Raw genomic sequence first — 14,652 nt, forward strand, 5'->3', positions numbered from 1 at the left:
GTCTAGTGTGTGTATATTTAATATGAATATTATTTTTTAAGTCTTTCAAAGCAGAATGTATCACTGATCCAGCACTTTTGCCTAACGCACTTGATTTATATATATAAATATAATGAGTTTGTTGTGTTGGTAATACCATGGAGGTATTATAATACCTCCGTGGAAGTACGACGGATTGGGATAAAGCGCCCTCAGTGAGTACGTTCACCAACAAAGTTCACCGATAGAGGGCACACGTCCACTAGAGTTTAAAGGTGAGTGTGTATTGGTGTTGCTGCACGAGTGCTGCAATGCACTTGGACTTGGACCCGCTACCGTAAGTTTGTATCGATGATCGCCTGACCCGCTAATTGCTAGTGTTACTCTAAATAATCCAGAAGCGTGGCTGAATAAAATGAGAAACGTCAGGTCAAAGTTTATCAATCGCTAAAATTGAAATTGTAACTGTTTCAGTGTTTGTATAGAATCAAAGTTCAGCCGTATTACATTCATAACTGACTTAGTATGTTATTTATTTTGATTGGCCACACTCCTCAATCATATTAAATGCTAGAGTCATTTGCATTTCCAATAGCACAATGTGTATATTCATCTCTTGGCCACAGAACTGTTTGACGGGCAAGAGTGTCTTAGTAGAGTCCCCCCGGGGGGGGGGGGGGCTACTTTCACATTAAGTGGGTATAGGTGTGAAGCCCACCTCTCGAAAACCATACTCACTTCTAAACCATTTTTTTTTCTATTTATATACCCACTTCTAATCACAAGTGCTTTCAGCGAAAAAAAACACCCAGCTCACAACTTCTGCAACCAGTGAGTGCATTTGGGCAATGCATTTTATTCAGCCTTTTCCAGTATTTGGCTTTGAATATAAGGATCTGTGAAAAAGTAAATAAATGCTACACATTTCTAAACCAAACCATTGATAAATGGCTACCCACTTCTAAACAAAATAACGTGAAATGAATGACACCCCAGTCATACCGTACCCGTATTGCACTTCTATGGAAGTAGACCCCCCCACCCCCCACCCCCGGAGTCCCCTCACCCATAACTGTATTTTAATTGTATATGCCTCTCTTCATGAGATTTATTGTTATCTGGAGGGGCATATGAAATTGTATCAGTGGGCTGCAGTGTTAAGATTATATGGTTTAGATTAGGGATTGGGGTGGGGGGGGGGTGTGGCTTAAGGAGCTTTTTCCCAGCACACAGGCTGATGTACACATTGCTGGGTTTACACAATGGTTATGTGATAATATAATATACAGATAGAATAGAATAGAATAGAATAGAATAGAATAGAATAGAATAGAATAGAATAGAATAGAATAGAATGTTTATCGCTATCGTACCTTTTATTTGAGGTTTTGATGAAAAGTACAATAAAGTAATACATTCTGAAAAATAACTAATCACTGACACTGTAAAAATCAAACAAAATGTAAAATGCTGCAAATTTCTAAACACGTAATGAATGAATGAATGAAATGAAATCTCCATTATGTCTGCGGCTCCCTTATTCTTTTAACACCAGGTTTGCAAAAAACAAATGTGAATTACGTTTGTCCTTAGTACCTCCGTTGTTGGGACATTTGTTGATCAGATCTTATTAAACTGGATCTTGACCTTGAAAATATTCTGTCATTTATTTTTACCAACTGTAACATTGTGTTATACTATGTAATTTTTAATACAGTTATTTCATACTCTGTTAATTGTTGATTATGATTCATCATGAATTAAAAATAAAATTTTTGCAGCAAACAAGATATTCATTCAATAAAACAATGAAATGATTTAAATATGCATGTGCACTGATTGTTATCACATGCGTTTTTCATTGAATGAATACTGTAAGTGTAATGTGTGCTGCAAAAAACTAATTTTTAATTTTATGATAAATTATTATAATTCAGTTTGGTCATCAACTATATACAAGTTGTTGGTTCTTTGTATCAAGAAACAAAATTGAAAAATAAAGTTTTTGGCATATATATATATATAAATAGTTTCCACCTATTTCTCATACATGCCTTGACCGATTGCATTCAAAACTCATAAATACATCATGTATACTTACACATGTCTATAGATTTTGTGATATGATTTGAGTATACTGGGTCATGGTCCGGTTTGGATAGAATTCATAGGAACTTAGTAAAAACATTAGACATTATGGAACCTTGATGCACATTATATTTTTCAAATCAGATTTAAAATGGCTACCTGACAAATTCAGTTCCAAAGCTATATATCAGATATTCCGCGACCAATCATTTTGGATATACATCGACCATGCATCATAATGCTCATATAATCATGTGGTGATTCAAGATGGCTGTTGATTTTAATGTGACAAATTCATCCAAATCAAGCTTTTCTGCAATTCCAGATCTGATCTCAGTCTTGCACAGACAAATTTTGATGAAACTTAGTTTGTACATTGAAATTTATGGGACTTTAATGCACATTTTTTTTTTTGTCAGATCAAAATGGCTGACTGATGGACATTTTTTTTTTAAGTGAATCCTGTTCTCAAGCAACACCTTTGACAAGCTCTTTACTGCTCATGTTCCAGCTTTATATATTTCTTAAACTTGCGAGCTCACAAGGATTTTGTAATGTAATTTCTTGTTTTATTTATAGCAAATGTCTAAAGCTGCTGCTAGTGGTGTTGGTAGAATTATGCGTGCTGTGAAAGTTTCTGAGTTTGGTGCTCCAGAGGTACTGAAAGTGCTCAGTGATGTAGCAATCCCAGTTCCTACAGGAAAACAGGTTTGAACCATTCATTTGAAAAGATAATAATTTAAGAAGTACATGATGATCAAATCATACATTGTTAATTAACTCGCCAGAGGCCATTATAATAATATATTTACCAGGAACTGAAATAGACAAATAAGTGAACTTGGAAAGATTTATTTCCTACTGCCTGCTTCTACTATAATAATTACAACACAAAAAACATTTCATGCACAACTGGATGTTGTTTTCTGGTCAGTATGGTTTGTTTCAATAAATGTCAATAAGATATTTTATGTCTTTTATTCTCTCTCCCCCAGAAAACTGTTATTCTAATATATTTGCCTAATTAATTGCTAATTACATTTTTAAATACAGGTTCTGATTAAGATTGCATCTGCTGGTGTCAATCCTGTGGACACATATAGACGTTCTGGTAACTATCCTCTCCTTTTAACATTGCCTTTTACACCGGGCAGTGATGCATCAGGTATCATTGAGAAAACTGGACCCGAAGCCACAAAATTTAAGGTGCTAAACTTAACTCATTTTGTTTAAAACTGTATTGTATAAAATTGAAAACTAGAAATTGTTTCTTTTATGTGTATTATTTCAGGGAACTGCTAAAAAAATTGTCCATACTATTAAATATATGAGTATTCATCTTCTGTATCATATTTCACTATATAAGATAAGATAATTCTTTATTACAACCTTATAGAATGAATTACATATCTATTTTGGTTTATGAAATGCAATAAAGGTGTTAAAATAAACATAACAAGTTAGATATCTAAAATCTACTACATATAAATAAATAACTAAATAATAAAATAAATAAATAATATATATATACATATATATATATATATATATATATATCAATCCATTTCATTTCAGTCCGGAACCCGAGTTTACACATCAAAATGTAGCAGTGGCTCTTACGCAGAGTATGGAGTAGCCGCAGAGGATGATGTTCACGTACTCGCCGATACTCTTAGTTTTCAACAAGGAGCGTCAATAGGGGTCCCATACTATACAGCATTCAGGTCACTCTTTCAGCGGTAAGGACTGAATCATTATATGTTAGGGATTGTAAGGTTATAATGTGTGTGCAAATAATATGACTACATTTTAAGTAGTTGTGAAAAGATTTGGTATAATTGTGAATAATGAATGCACAAAACCCAATTCGGGATAATCATATTAATCAGCAAGTCAATATAATAGTCACTAGATAGTTTGTTGGTGCAGTTTGTTTTTCAGCCAATGTTTTTCAGGAAGAACTGTTTTTGTTCTCAGCCCTCACAGAAATAACAGAACATATATGATTTTTTTTCTGGTAAAAGAATATTTATACTAATCTAATTTCACTCGTCTTATTTTACAGGGGCAACTGTAAGGCTAGTGAAACAGTTCTTGTACATGGTGCTAGTGGTGCTGTAAGTACAAACATTATTTTCTATATGAAGAAACAGAGAATTATGCAATTAGAGTGTGTGCTCATGGACAAAAAGTATCTTACTCATTGCTACAGCTACAGTCTTTAATACTGAGAAATATTTGTATACTACCAGCATATCTTCTAGGTCTTAAAATCACTGGTTTATTAAGAAAACAATATATTTAATGGGTAACTTTGCATATTCACTAAGATTTAGCGCATTTAACAATCAGCGAAAAAAAAGGGAAATTACACTTAACTTGTATGTGTGTCCTTTACAGTACATGAAGAGATAGAGCCATTGCTGTGGTATTGTTACATATGAAGGCTTGAATTTCATTTCATCAGAGGCTGCATTTCCATAATAAATATAATTAATAATATGAGCTTAATACGAGGATACCGCAAAGTATGCTCAAAGACAGTGTAGCAGGAGTATAGGCCGCAACACAGCGACCGCATACTGTCTGAGTGCATACTTTGCAGTATCCTCATAATAAATTTTTTTATTATACATCTCTTCCTTCAGAAATACATCATGGGAATATGGAAACAGAACTTTGCGCTTGGGCAGCCCTGTTTGTTTGTATTATTATTAGAGGACGCTTACACACGTAATCATGGTTCCATATTTGGAATTTGTATTTCCTATTATAGTAGGATGAAAATACTCGGTGCAATACCGCGAAATTATGGCACGCTGTAACTTATGGAGTTACGGTGACAGATGTATAATAGCAATAAAATAATAATAAAAAAAAACACATAATACTTCTGGTAGGGCCATAGTAATATTTTGATTACACTGTATGTCTACTTTGGTCTAAGATTGATGCTAGATATTCTGTCATGCTTAATTCAGTAACACACACTAGTGCATCATATATTTTCAGTATTTATATTGACTCAGAAATCATAACTTATTTTTTTATCCTATTTTAAATTTTTTCACCATTTAAAATATTATCACATATACCCCACTTCTCTCTATTAGGTTGGCATTGCTGCTTTACAACTTGGCAGTGCCTATGGTTTGAACTTATTTGGAACTGCAGGAACGGCTGATGGTTTGAAACTAATAAAGGAACACGGTGCAATGAAGGCTTTCAACCACAATGACAAAGACTATGTCCAGAAAATAATGGTGAGCTTATAACGCATAGAATATTGTTTATTTTGGGCCAACAATATTTAAAACTTGCAGCCCATGTATAACCCCTCCCCCCATCCCACCTCTTGCCATATTTTGTTGCATAAGTCTTTTTATATACTTTGTTAGTATGAAAGATAGATATAAATGCTTGTTTGCAAAAGTTGTAATGTTGCCACCAAAAACAAACTTACAAGATAGATAACAAGCTGAATGGAATCAGGTGATAAAATGTGTGATTATATTATTAAATTTCCTTGAGTGTACAGTGAAATTGTCTGAATTTGTTGACACCTAAGTTTTCAGCCAGTAGTTCCACTGCATTAGTCCATTAATACTAGCGACAAATTTCTTTAATTATTACTTACACTTACATTAAATTATTTGATGTTATTTTGTCAAAATCCTATAACTGTGTATGCACATTTGTTGCACCAACATTCCACAAACTGATTAACTGATTTGGAAACTTCATGCTGATAAATTCATGACACAACCTCAATATTCAGACACTGTATTTAAAAACTACAAGATGCATGCATAATAATTAGTTAATTTGCATATCAACTTTGCTTAAGTACTGTTGTCTCCCGATTCAGATAAGTTCCAATAATCAGATAATATATATATTATATTGGTTAATATGATATATCATTTCTCTTCTATATGTATATGTATATGTAGGATGAAACTGAAGGAGAAGGAGTGAATGTCATCCTGGAAATGCTAGCTAATGTCAATTTACAGAAAGATTTACAGATGCTGGCACCCAAAGGGAGAGTCCTCGTAAGTTATCAGTGTTAATTCTACTTGTAAATCTGTGTAAACAAAATTGTATTCATGTAATGAAACGTCTCCAATTTATATGTGTAGGTAGTAATTGTGTGGCTTATCATTAAATCAACAATATTTCAACCAGTTTGCTTTTTAAATATTTAGCTGAGGTTTTTGGAGGTGAACATTTTGAGAAAACAAATGTTTTGGGGTTTTCTTGGGCTGAGAAAATAACCAATTCATTACACAAATTAACAAACGTAAATATATTCTGTTTCAGTACTTATCTTCAAACTTGGATTGTTTAGATGTATGGTATTACTATATTTAGATGATATTGCAGTGGTGGGGCACGTGGGTGGGTGTTAGATGGGTGGTCGCCCCTTAAAAAAAACTGTTGGCGGGGGCCTTACCCTTTGTGTCAGCAAATTTGTCCCTCAGAATGCAGGGAATAGCTTTCAGACAGTCTAGATTTCAAAATTTTGAAGTTGAAGCATGCCCCCAGACCCCCTAGTAAGGTCGCGCTTCGGCACAAGGTTTGTGAGCAGATTTCGCCCTCCCCATGCAAGATTTTGTGCCGCCGCCTTTGTATTGCTCTTAATGATACAAGATTCTAGTTAGTACCCGTTCGGACGAAGTCCGAAAACGGGGACTTATAATTCGGTCTCTGTTCGTGCGTCTGTGCGTCCAGAGTCATATCTCAGAACCTCTTGGGCCGATTCCGTTCATTCTTTGCATGTGCCTAGTACTTTATGTGGGACATATGCACATGCAGTGGTTTAGCGATTCAATTCAAAATGGCTGACTGGCAGTCATCTTGTTTTTTGAAAATGTTGTATTTTGGACATGCTTTGTCAGTTTTCATTCAAACTTGGGACATAGATTATACATGTTAGGATACATGTTCATGACGATTTATTTCACAATTGGATCAAAGATGGCCGACTGGCAGCCATCTTGTTTTTTGAAAATGTCGTATTTTGAACATGCTTTGTCAGTTTCCATTCAAATTTAGTACATAGATCATACATGTTAGGATACATGTCTCGATCGTCTGTGAGTTCCTGAGTCTGTCCGTCCGTGTGTCTGTCCGTCAGTGCGTCAGTCTGTCCAGAGTCATATTTCAGAATCCTGTGGACTGATTCCGTTCATTCTTTGCATGTGCCTAGTACCTTATATGGGACATATGCACATGCAGTGGTACAGCGATTCGATTCAAAATGGACGACTGACAGCCATCTTGTTTTTTGAAAATGTTGTATTTTGGACATGCTTTGTCAGTTGTCATTCAAACTTGGTACATAGATTATACATGTTAGGATACATGTCCATGACGATTTATTTCACAATTGGATCAAAGATGATCGACTGGCAGGCATCTTGTTTTTTATTTTTTACGCGGTATCTTGGACGTGCTCTGTCAATTTTTATTCAAATTTGGCACATACATGTATTTTATACATGTTAGGATGCATGTCCATGACAATTTGTTTCAAAATCTGGTCAAGGATGGCCGATTGACAGCCATCTGACATTTTGGCTTTACTACTATATTTCCACAATTTATGTACCATTTTCATTCGTATTTGGCACATACATCATACATATCAGTGTGTTTCATAATCAGATCAAAAGTGGCCGAATAATGGCTGTTTTCATTTTTGGCCATATTACTACAACATGGAACACATGTTTTGATGTAAATAAACAATCTGTTGTATACGCCACTTGGAACTCAAGTTTCAAGGACACGCTCGCGACAAGCTCTCCGCTCTAATATGACGAGCACAAAGAGAACTTTCAAAAATTTAACAGAGACTGTGTCATTTTCAATGACTTGTTTTCTTACGAGTATATGCTGATACTTGGATTATAGATTTATTACTAGCATATTTGCACAGTCTGAAATTATTCCTGTGCACAAACTCAGTTGGGAGTCATTGTGGTTACTATGTACATGTGTAAGTACATATGTACATGTCTGTTTCACCAAGACCACCAGATCCACTTGTCAGATTTCAATAAAACTTGGTACATGGATGCCCTCGGGTAGTGCACAGACCTGCTGGTACTAGTTTTTAGTCATTGAATGCCGCTATCTAAGCTGTTCATATATAAGTGATTTTCCAATGCCTTCCTTCTTGAATTCATCAACTTTTGAAATCAATTACTTCTTTTTGATTGCTTTGGTTCTTAGTATGTAACACCTCTTAGAAATTGTTTTATTTCATGACAATGTCTTAAACTGTCTATTTAATGAATATAATTTTTTTTATAATAAATCATATCTTCTATCAGATTTGTTCATTTTGTGCCAATATCTCTATTTGTTGAGCATATTTTTGTCATTTTTAGTAAAAAAAGGTATTTTTTAGCATTCACTTTAACAATTGCTCTTGTACTTGGTATGCAGAAACCTTCGGTATAACCCAATGAATTCAACTTAGTTTTGAGAAATATAATAATCTACAAAGGGGCTATTGTAAGGTCATCTCGTAAATCCTTGATATATCCCATCACCATACATAGATACCAGAGTTGCATACCCATATCTCTTAAATTCTTAATATATCGTTATAACCATACATAGATGCCAGAGTTGCATACCCTCATCTTATAAATACATATTTTATCAGATATCACTATACATAAATATCACAGTTGCAAATCGTCATCCTATAAATTCTTATATCATTTCATTTGAACAATAGTGACTCAGTTTGGCTGTTCATATACATTTATAGATTTAGGTAATATATTTAATTTAGGTAATTGGTAACCGTGCACCTACTGAGATTGATGCCAGACTAACCATGACAAAGGAAACGTCTATTATAGGTGTTAGTTTAGGAAGTACTACAAAGGTTAGTGAATATGTTAAATTGTATTGTTAAATATTAATCAATTTGAAAAAATCTTATTTAAAAAAATGTTGTCTTGGAGCCATATCCTTGACGTTTTTTTTACTGATTGCAATCAAACTTTATACATACCTCATATCATACATGTTCAAATGAATTTGTTCCAATTTGTAATGAAAAATTGCTGTCTTGTCGCTGTTGTTGTGGAACTGACTCATTATCCATGACCAAGTGCAAGATCAAATGTGGTAATAACTATTCGCCTTAAAGCGGGAGGGTCGTCACCTGCGCATGTGCGGGAATTGAGTCCCAAGCAACTATAACAACACACGCTAAAACGCAAAGGCTCATGGGTAGACGCTTGTTTGTAAACGATGACACGCTACGGCCATATGACGCATGCACAGATGACGACTCCCCAGCTTTAAATCTGACAATTTTGTTTAGATTACGCGCAACACTTGTTAATCAGTATTAAATTCGATAGATACAGATATTTGATCAGATATCAACAATAAAACTTACTTTAATGTATTGAACATTTATTCATACTTATTAGACATATTGTATTGCAAAATGTTGAATTCTGAGATTATATTATTTTTCTCTTCTGGTGACTTGCTACATTTGTATTAACAGGAGGAGTTTAAAGAGATAACAGCTGCAATGCATGCTGGGTTTGTCAAGGGATATTTACAGCCTGTGGTAGGTAAAGAATATCCACTTGAGAAAGTAGTAGAAGCTCATCATGAAGTCATCGAACATAAAGAAGGATCACATGGGAAAATCGTTCTAAACATGTAATCAACACCAATATTCAATGAGAAATACAGATATCAATTTACATAACCAAGAATCAGTTTTTAAAGTCTGTATTTACTCTGATAGGATAGTTACTCATTAGTTACTCAACATGACTTGCCACACTTGACTTGATGTTTTACATTCAGTAGTGACTTGCAAGTGATTGGTACACAGTATAACTTGAAAGTCCACATGAGTGTATAACTCTAAAAATCATGCAATGAAAATTTGATGTGTGAATTATACATGTAAAATATATCCTGTTGCTAGAACCTTTAGAATCAGTAGATGTTGGTCATGTTTATAGCTTCAGGCGAGACACGTTTTCATATAGTTCACATTTAAGATTGCCCTTCTCCATTATCAATCATAGATAAAGGTGATTTTTGGTTTGGATTATTTTATTTTCCTTAGAAAGTGAGCATGATTCAGAGAAACATAACATATTTGGATCTGTATTAACTGACATGCTATTGTGCCATCACAAGTGTAGTCTGAAGGCATGCAATTTCATAAAATTGAGTTTACAGCACACTCGCTAAGGGTTGACACCTTGTAACATGCAACCAAATCCATAAAGTTCACAAGTTTTGAATGTTGGGGGAAGCATACAAATATAAAAATTATCACAAGAATAGACATAACTGAAGTAGTGGACTAGGACTTGGCAGTCAAACTATTCTCTCTCTAAGCATGCGGCAAAATAAATTGATATTGTAAATTAGCTGAATGTGACAGCTGATATAAGTATATTCTAATCTCGGTGGTTTTGCTATATCACCATCATGGCTATGTCACCACCATTCTATTAATTGTTATCACAGAAATTGAAAATACAATTTTAGACTAAAAACGACAAAAAATATTTGCTAAAAATAGAAAAATTATATCATCACATTATAATTATATCGGGGCTGGGCGGGGCTGGGCGGGGCGGGGCTGGGCGGGGCTGGGCGGGGCGGGGCGGGGCTGGGCTGGGCTGGGCGGGAGCTGGGCTGGGCTGGGCTGGGCTGGGCGGGAGCTGGGCTGGTCGGGTCGGGAGCTGGGTGACAACTGACTGAATTCGTGTTCACGTTCGTCTTGCACAAGCACGAACAAAAGAATATTAATTAGCAATGACAATACATGCTGTCTATTCTAATTCCGCAGCTGGGCAAGCCTCACTAGCTAATTGGGCATTATCAAAATACATTTATTTTACAGCAAAAATAGAATATCATAACACTGCGTGTAGTGCTTTGATATGACTTTTGCACTGATTGTACTTATATAATGGTCATTGCAAATACCATTTGACCCTGCGCTCCTTTATCGAATCATCGCTGCAAAAACCTAAAAGAGAATGATAGGAATACATCAACATAATTATACAGTATACAGTGATGGCACGTTTGCAATTCATAAATAGGTATTTCACATTTGTTTGCGATTTGAAAGATACACAACATGTACGAGTTATTCAACTCAATTTATTTACTCACCTTGCCAGAATGTGTTGGTCCGAAACGACTCAATGTTCCATATACTTCAACGAAGTGACACGGCCAGAATAATAATAAAACAAACTGAACACGCATATGCACATCTTTTCCCTAGACACTAATATGTACGTTCATTTGTCGCGTGCTCGTTGATATGTTTTACGATCCCCTTCTTGAAATTACCAGTATGTGAAAATATTATATCTAATATACTCGTTTAATTTCATGGGTATGATCTGTTTCAGAAATGTCAAATAGACCGAATCGAAATGACTTGTACACACATCTTAGTAGCACGTGGAAATTTGACGAAACTGCTGTATTCACCAATAACTATACATTGAGTGCACTACACAACGCATCTACAAATTAGATAGTGTACTTGCATAGATAACAAACACAGATGCTGCGGTTAACGATTAATATGCAAATATACAGTGATTTTTTTAATTCTCACTTTTACTTTTTTGTGGTACAATTCAATAATTGTACGTGTTCTCGTAGATTTACAATGCGGCCGACGATACATTTACCTACACAATTAAATATGGTGATCATATGACACTCAACTAAATTAATAAATGCAACGTAATATATTCGATACGTACAGTTATACATCTTTAACAATCCAATCATCGGTAGTTAGGTCTTTGTGTATAACCCCATAATTGGTTTTGTCATTTCTAGGCTGATTCATGCAGTCAGTCATATATCTGTTCTATCAGCATGTACGACAATATTTCCACTGGCCAAAATAATATCAGGGTTACGTATCTGATACACCTCATATGGTACAATATATTTGACTACGATATTTAAAATATTCAGCCAGATAGTCCAGTATATTGAATTTCTAGAAAAATTACAAGTAACTAGTTACATATTGATATTCAGCAGAAAAAAGCATACTTCGAAATTAAACTTGACAGTTATCGGTAAAAGATGGAATACTTGTAATTAATTGATTGATCGTAACATATGTGTTCTGATGACACTTCGCTACGTGATATTGTAAGCATAGTGAGAATAGTAAATAATCAGTGATTTTATGGTATAATTTCTCATACGCCAAGAATAGTGTTTATTTGTCAATAATTCGAAGCTAATTGGTTTAGGTGCAACAAGTTGTTTAAACTTAATTAATAAATAAATATGCTGCTGACTTTGGAAATAATTTTCATTAGTATGATCAATGGAATTTGTCATTAAAAAAACAATGATGAGAGTATCTCGCACACTGTTCAACAACACACTCCAATCGAAAGATCGCCAATCATGATGGTATTTCGTTGGATTTAGCTATTTTAGCGCTATTGACGTGTGACATCGCCAACGGAGCGAGTACACAATGACCTAACATCATGTTTTCATAGTAATTACACGAGTAATTAGGTAATTGTAAAAATGGATTGCATACTGATGCATTGAGTGTTTTCACAATGTTCATTATTTTTGCAATGTTAATGAAACCAACATATAATCAATACATCTTAGCATTTATGCTTAATACTATTCTTAATTGATTAGTTGACCGCTGGAGAATAGTTACGTATTACTGAAAAAAAAGGACTTCTTGTGACCCTGCTTCTCCTGCTATAATAATGACATAGATCAGACATGGCCGTGCCACATCCATTGTACTGGGAGATAAGAAAGTGCACGGTAAATGATGTGGGTTTCTTGGAGTTTCTTATGGAAATCCACACAGCAGCTTTGTGAAATATGATTGTCAGCGTACAGTCCAGTATTTTATTTCTTGTCGGGATCACTGAATAGCTTCGTTTATTTCGGAGTTTGGTGGCGATATATCTTTTTTTTTCAAACGTGATTACACTATAAATATAACCTATATAATAACCGTTTTCTACATATATATATAAATAGTTTTGATACCAGAACCGTGTCGTGAACCATCACTTAACACTCAATAATTTGTACGGTATAAGTTCGTCAGTATGGAGGATATTAGGAGACAATGGCAAACAGGCGTGCAAACTACGCACTGTTGAAATATAGGTCGAAATATTCCGTTACTGCATCTGAACAATGTGCTAGTAAAATCGAGCCCCTTTTCTAATTTTGTTTGTTTAATAATTTTATAGAGACACTACCATTGTGTCGGGTGTACAAACAGTAACACATGCTAGCTGAAAGGTTGTCACTCGAAATAATTCAACACAAATCGATTTAATAAACCATTTCGCTAGAATTTAACAGATTAATTTTACCACACGGCTGTATTTTTTTTTATTAGTGCACTGTTTGCAGAAACGTCAACACAAACATCTATACAGTCAACACAAGATTCAACAGGCGGTGCTCTGTGTATTATTTCGAGACAAAACGTGTTATTTTAACAATTGTTAAACTCCGAAACAGTATTCTCCTTTTTAAACCAGATATGATAATTTATTTCATCTACCATCATCTATGCTTGCAAGTTATCTACATTGAGTCCATACAATTTGTTTATATTACACGGGCTATATTGGTAGCGTCATTTTTGTTTGTCAACAGTTTTTTTTCGACGTATCAAATTTTGCCTTGTATATATACGAAATTGCAGCTTCTCGCTGTTTGGCCGACTGTTATGTGTTAGATTTGAGTAGCCAATCATACAACATCTTGTAAGTAGCTTCGCATTGACTGTAGACTCTCCATTTACAGTTTGCACACCCACGTCAATGCTTATAATTCTCGGATAAACATCAGCTTTTTGCCATTTTTAAATTGATAAATTTGCTTTTAATCTGGTTTCAAAAATCGATCTCCTCGTTTGCCGAGTCGTATTGATTATATTTAATCTCACGTTCGTCGTTTCCTAGACAATTACCGCTTCGTACTCTTATGATGTATCGCACTAATTCAACCAATTTAGAAAATATTAATAAGCTTTTTTAAAAAAAAAATCTTTTGGAAGGTTTACTATAAACTAGTGCAATGTAATTAATTGATTTATATTAGGTCTTCTTTACTAACACTGAAACTAATAAATAAATGTGCTGTAAAGAAAATTGTGCACGTCGTCATAGTTGCGACACATGTTTAGGGGATTTTAGCATAAGCAAACTTTGTTTTTTCATGTATAATATCTATTTTGCTGGAGCACATTTAAATGTATTCACAGTCGTATAGATGAAATAAGTCTCATACCAGATGTTACAGTGAAAGAAGAATATGTACGTCTGAAATAATATAATTTTTTTTCATAGATATTCAGCATATTCAATATTTGTGGCCTATTTTCAGTATTCTTAGTAGTGTTCGATGTCTATTTTTTATCCTTGTGAATCGCAATTTCGCCTTACTTCTTAACAATGACAATATGTATCAATGATACGGCAGATCGGTATTTTGTCTTCAAAACTGTTGTGTGTTGTGTTTATGTTTTATGTC

The 14,652-nt window shown here is 34.5% G+C and overlaps 1 protein-coding gene across 2 annotated transcripts; it reads left to right on the plus strand.

Annotated features, from left to right (window-relative positions):
• Positions 1 to 234: 234 nt before the first annotated feature.
• LOC146732774 (zeta-crystallin-like) lies at positions 235 to 9,827 on the plus strand. Of its 2 annotated transcripts, none has more exons than XM_085492536.1 (9): positions 235 to 254; positions 2,647 to 2,775; positions 3,121 to 3,273; positions 3,643 to 3,806; positions 4,133 to 4,184; positions 5,181 to 5,330; positions 6,021 to 6,122; positions 8,879 to 8,974; positions 9,611 to 9,827. In XM_085492536.1, exons 2-9 carry the CDS (start codon positions 2,650 to 2,652, stop codon positions 9,773 to 9,775), a joined length of 1,008 nt encoding a protein of 335 aa, XP_085348662.1. In that variant the 5' UTR covers positions 235 to 254; positions 2,647 to 2,649; the 3' UTR covers positions 9,776 to 9,827. The 2 variants fall into 2 exon arrangements, with proteins under 2 accessions (XP_085348662.1, XP_085348661.1); XM_085492535.1 differs by having other exon boundaries at positions 240 to 316.
• Positions 9,828 to 14,652: the final 4,825 nt, after the last annotated feature.

The sequence above is a fragment of the Saccoglossus kowalevskii genome, chromosome 17 (assembly GCF_978046115.1).
Source record: "Saccoglossus kowalevskii chromosome 17, keSacKowa6.1, whole genome shotgun sequence".
Classification (NCBI taxonomy): Eukaryota; Metazoa; Hemichordata; class Enteropneusta; family Harrimaniidae; genus Saccoglossus; species Saccoglossus kowalevskii.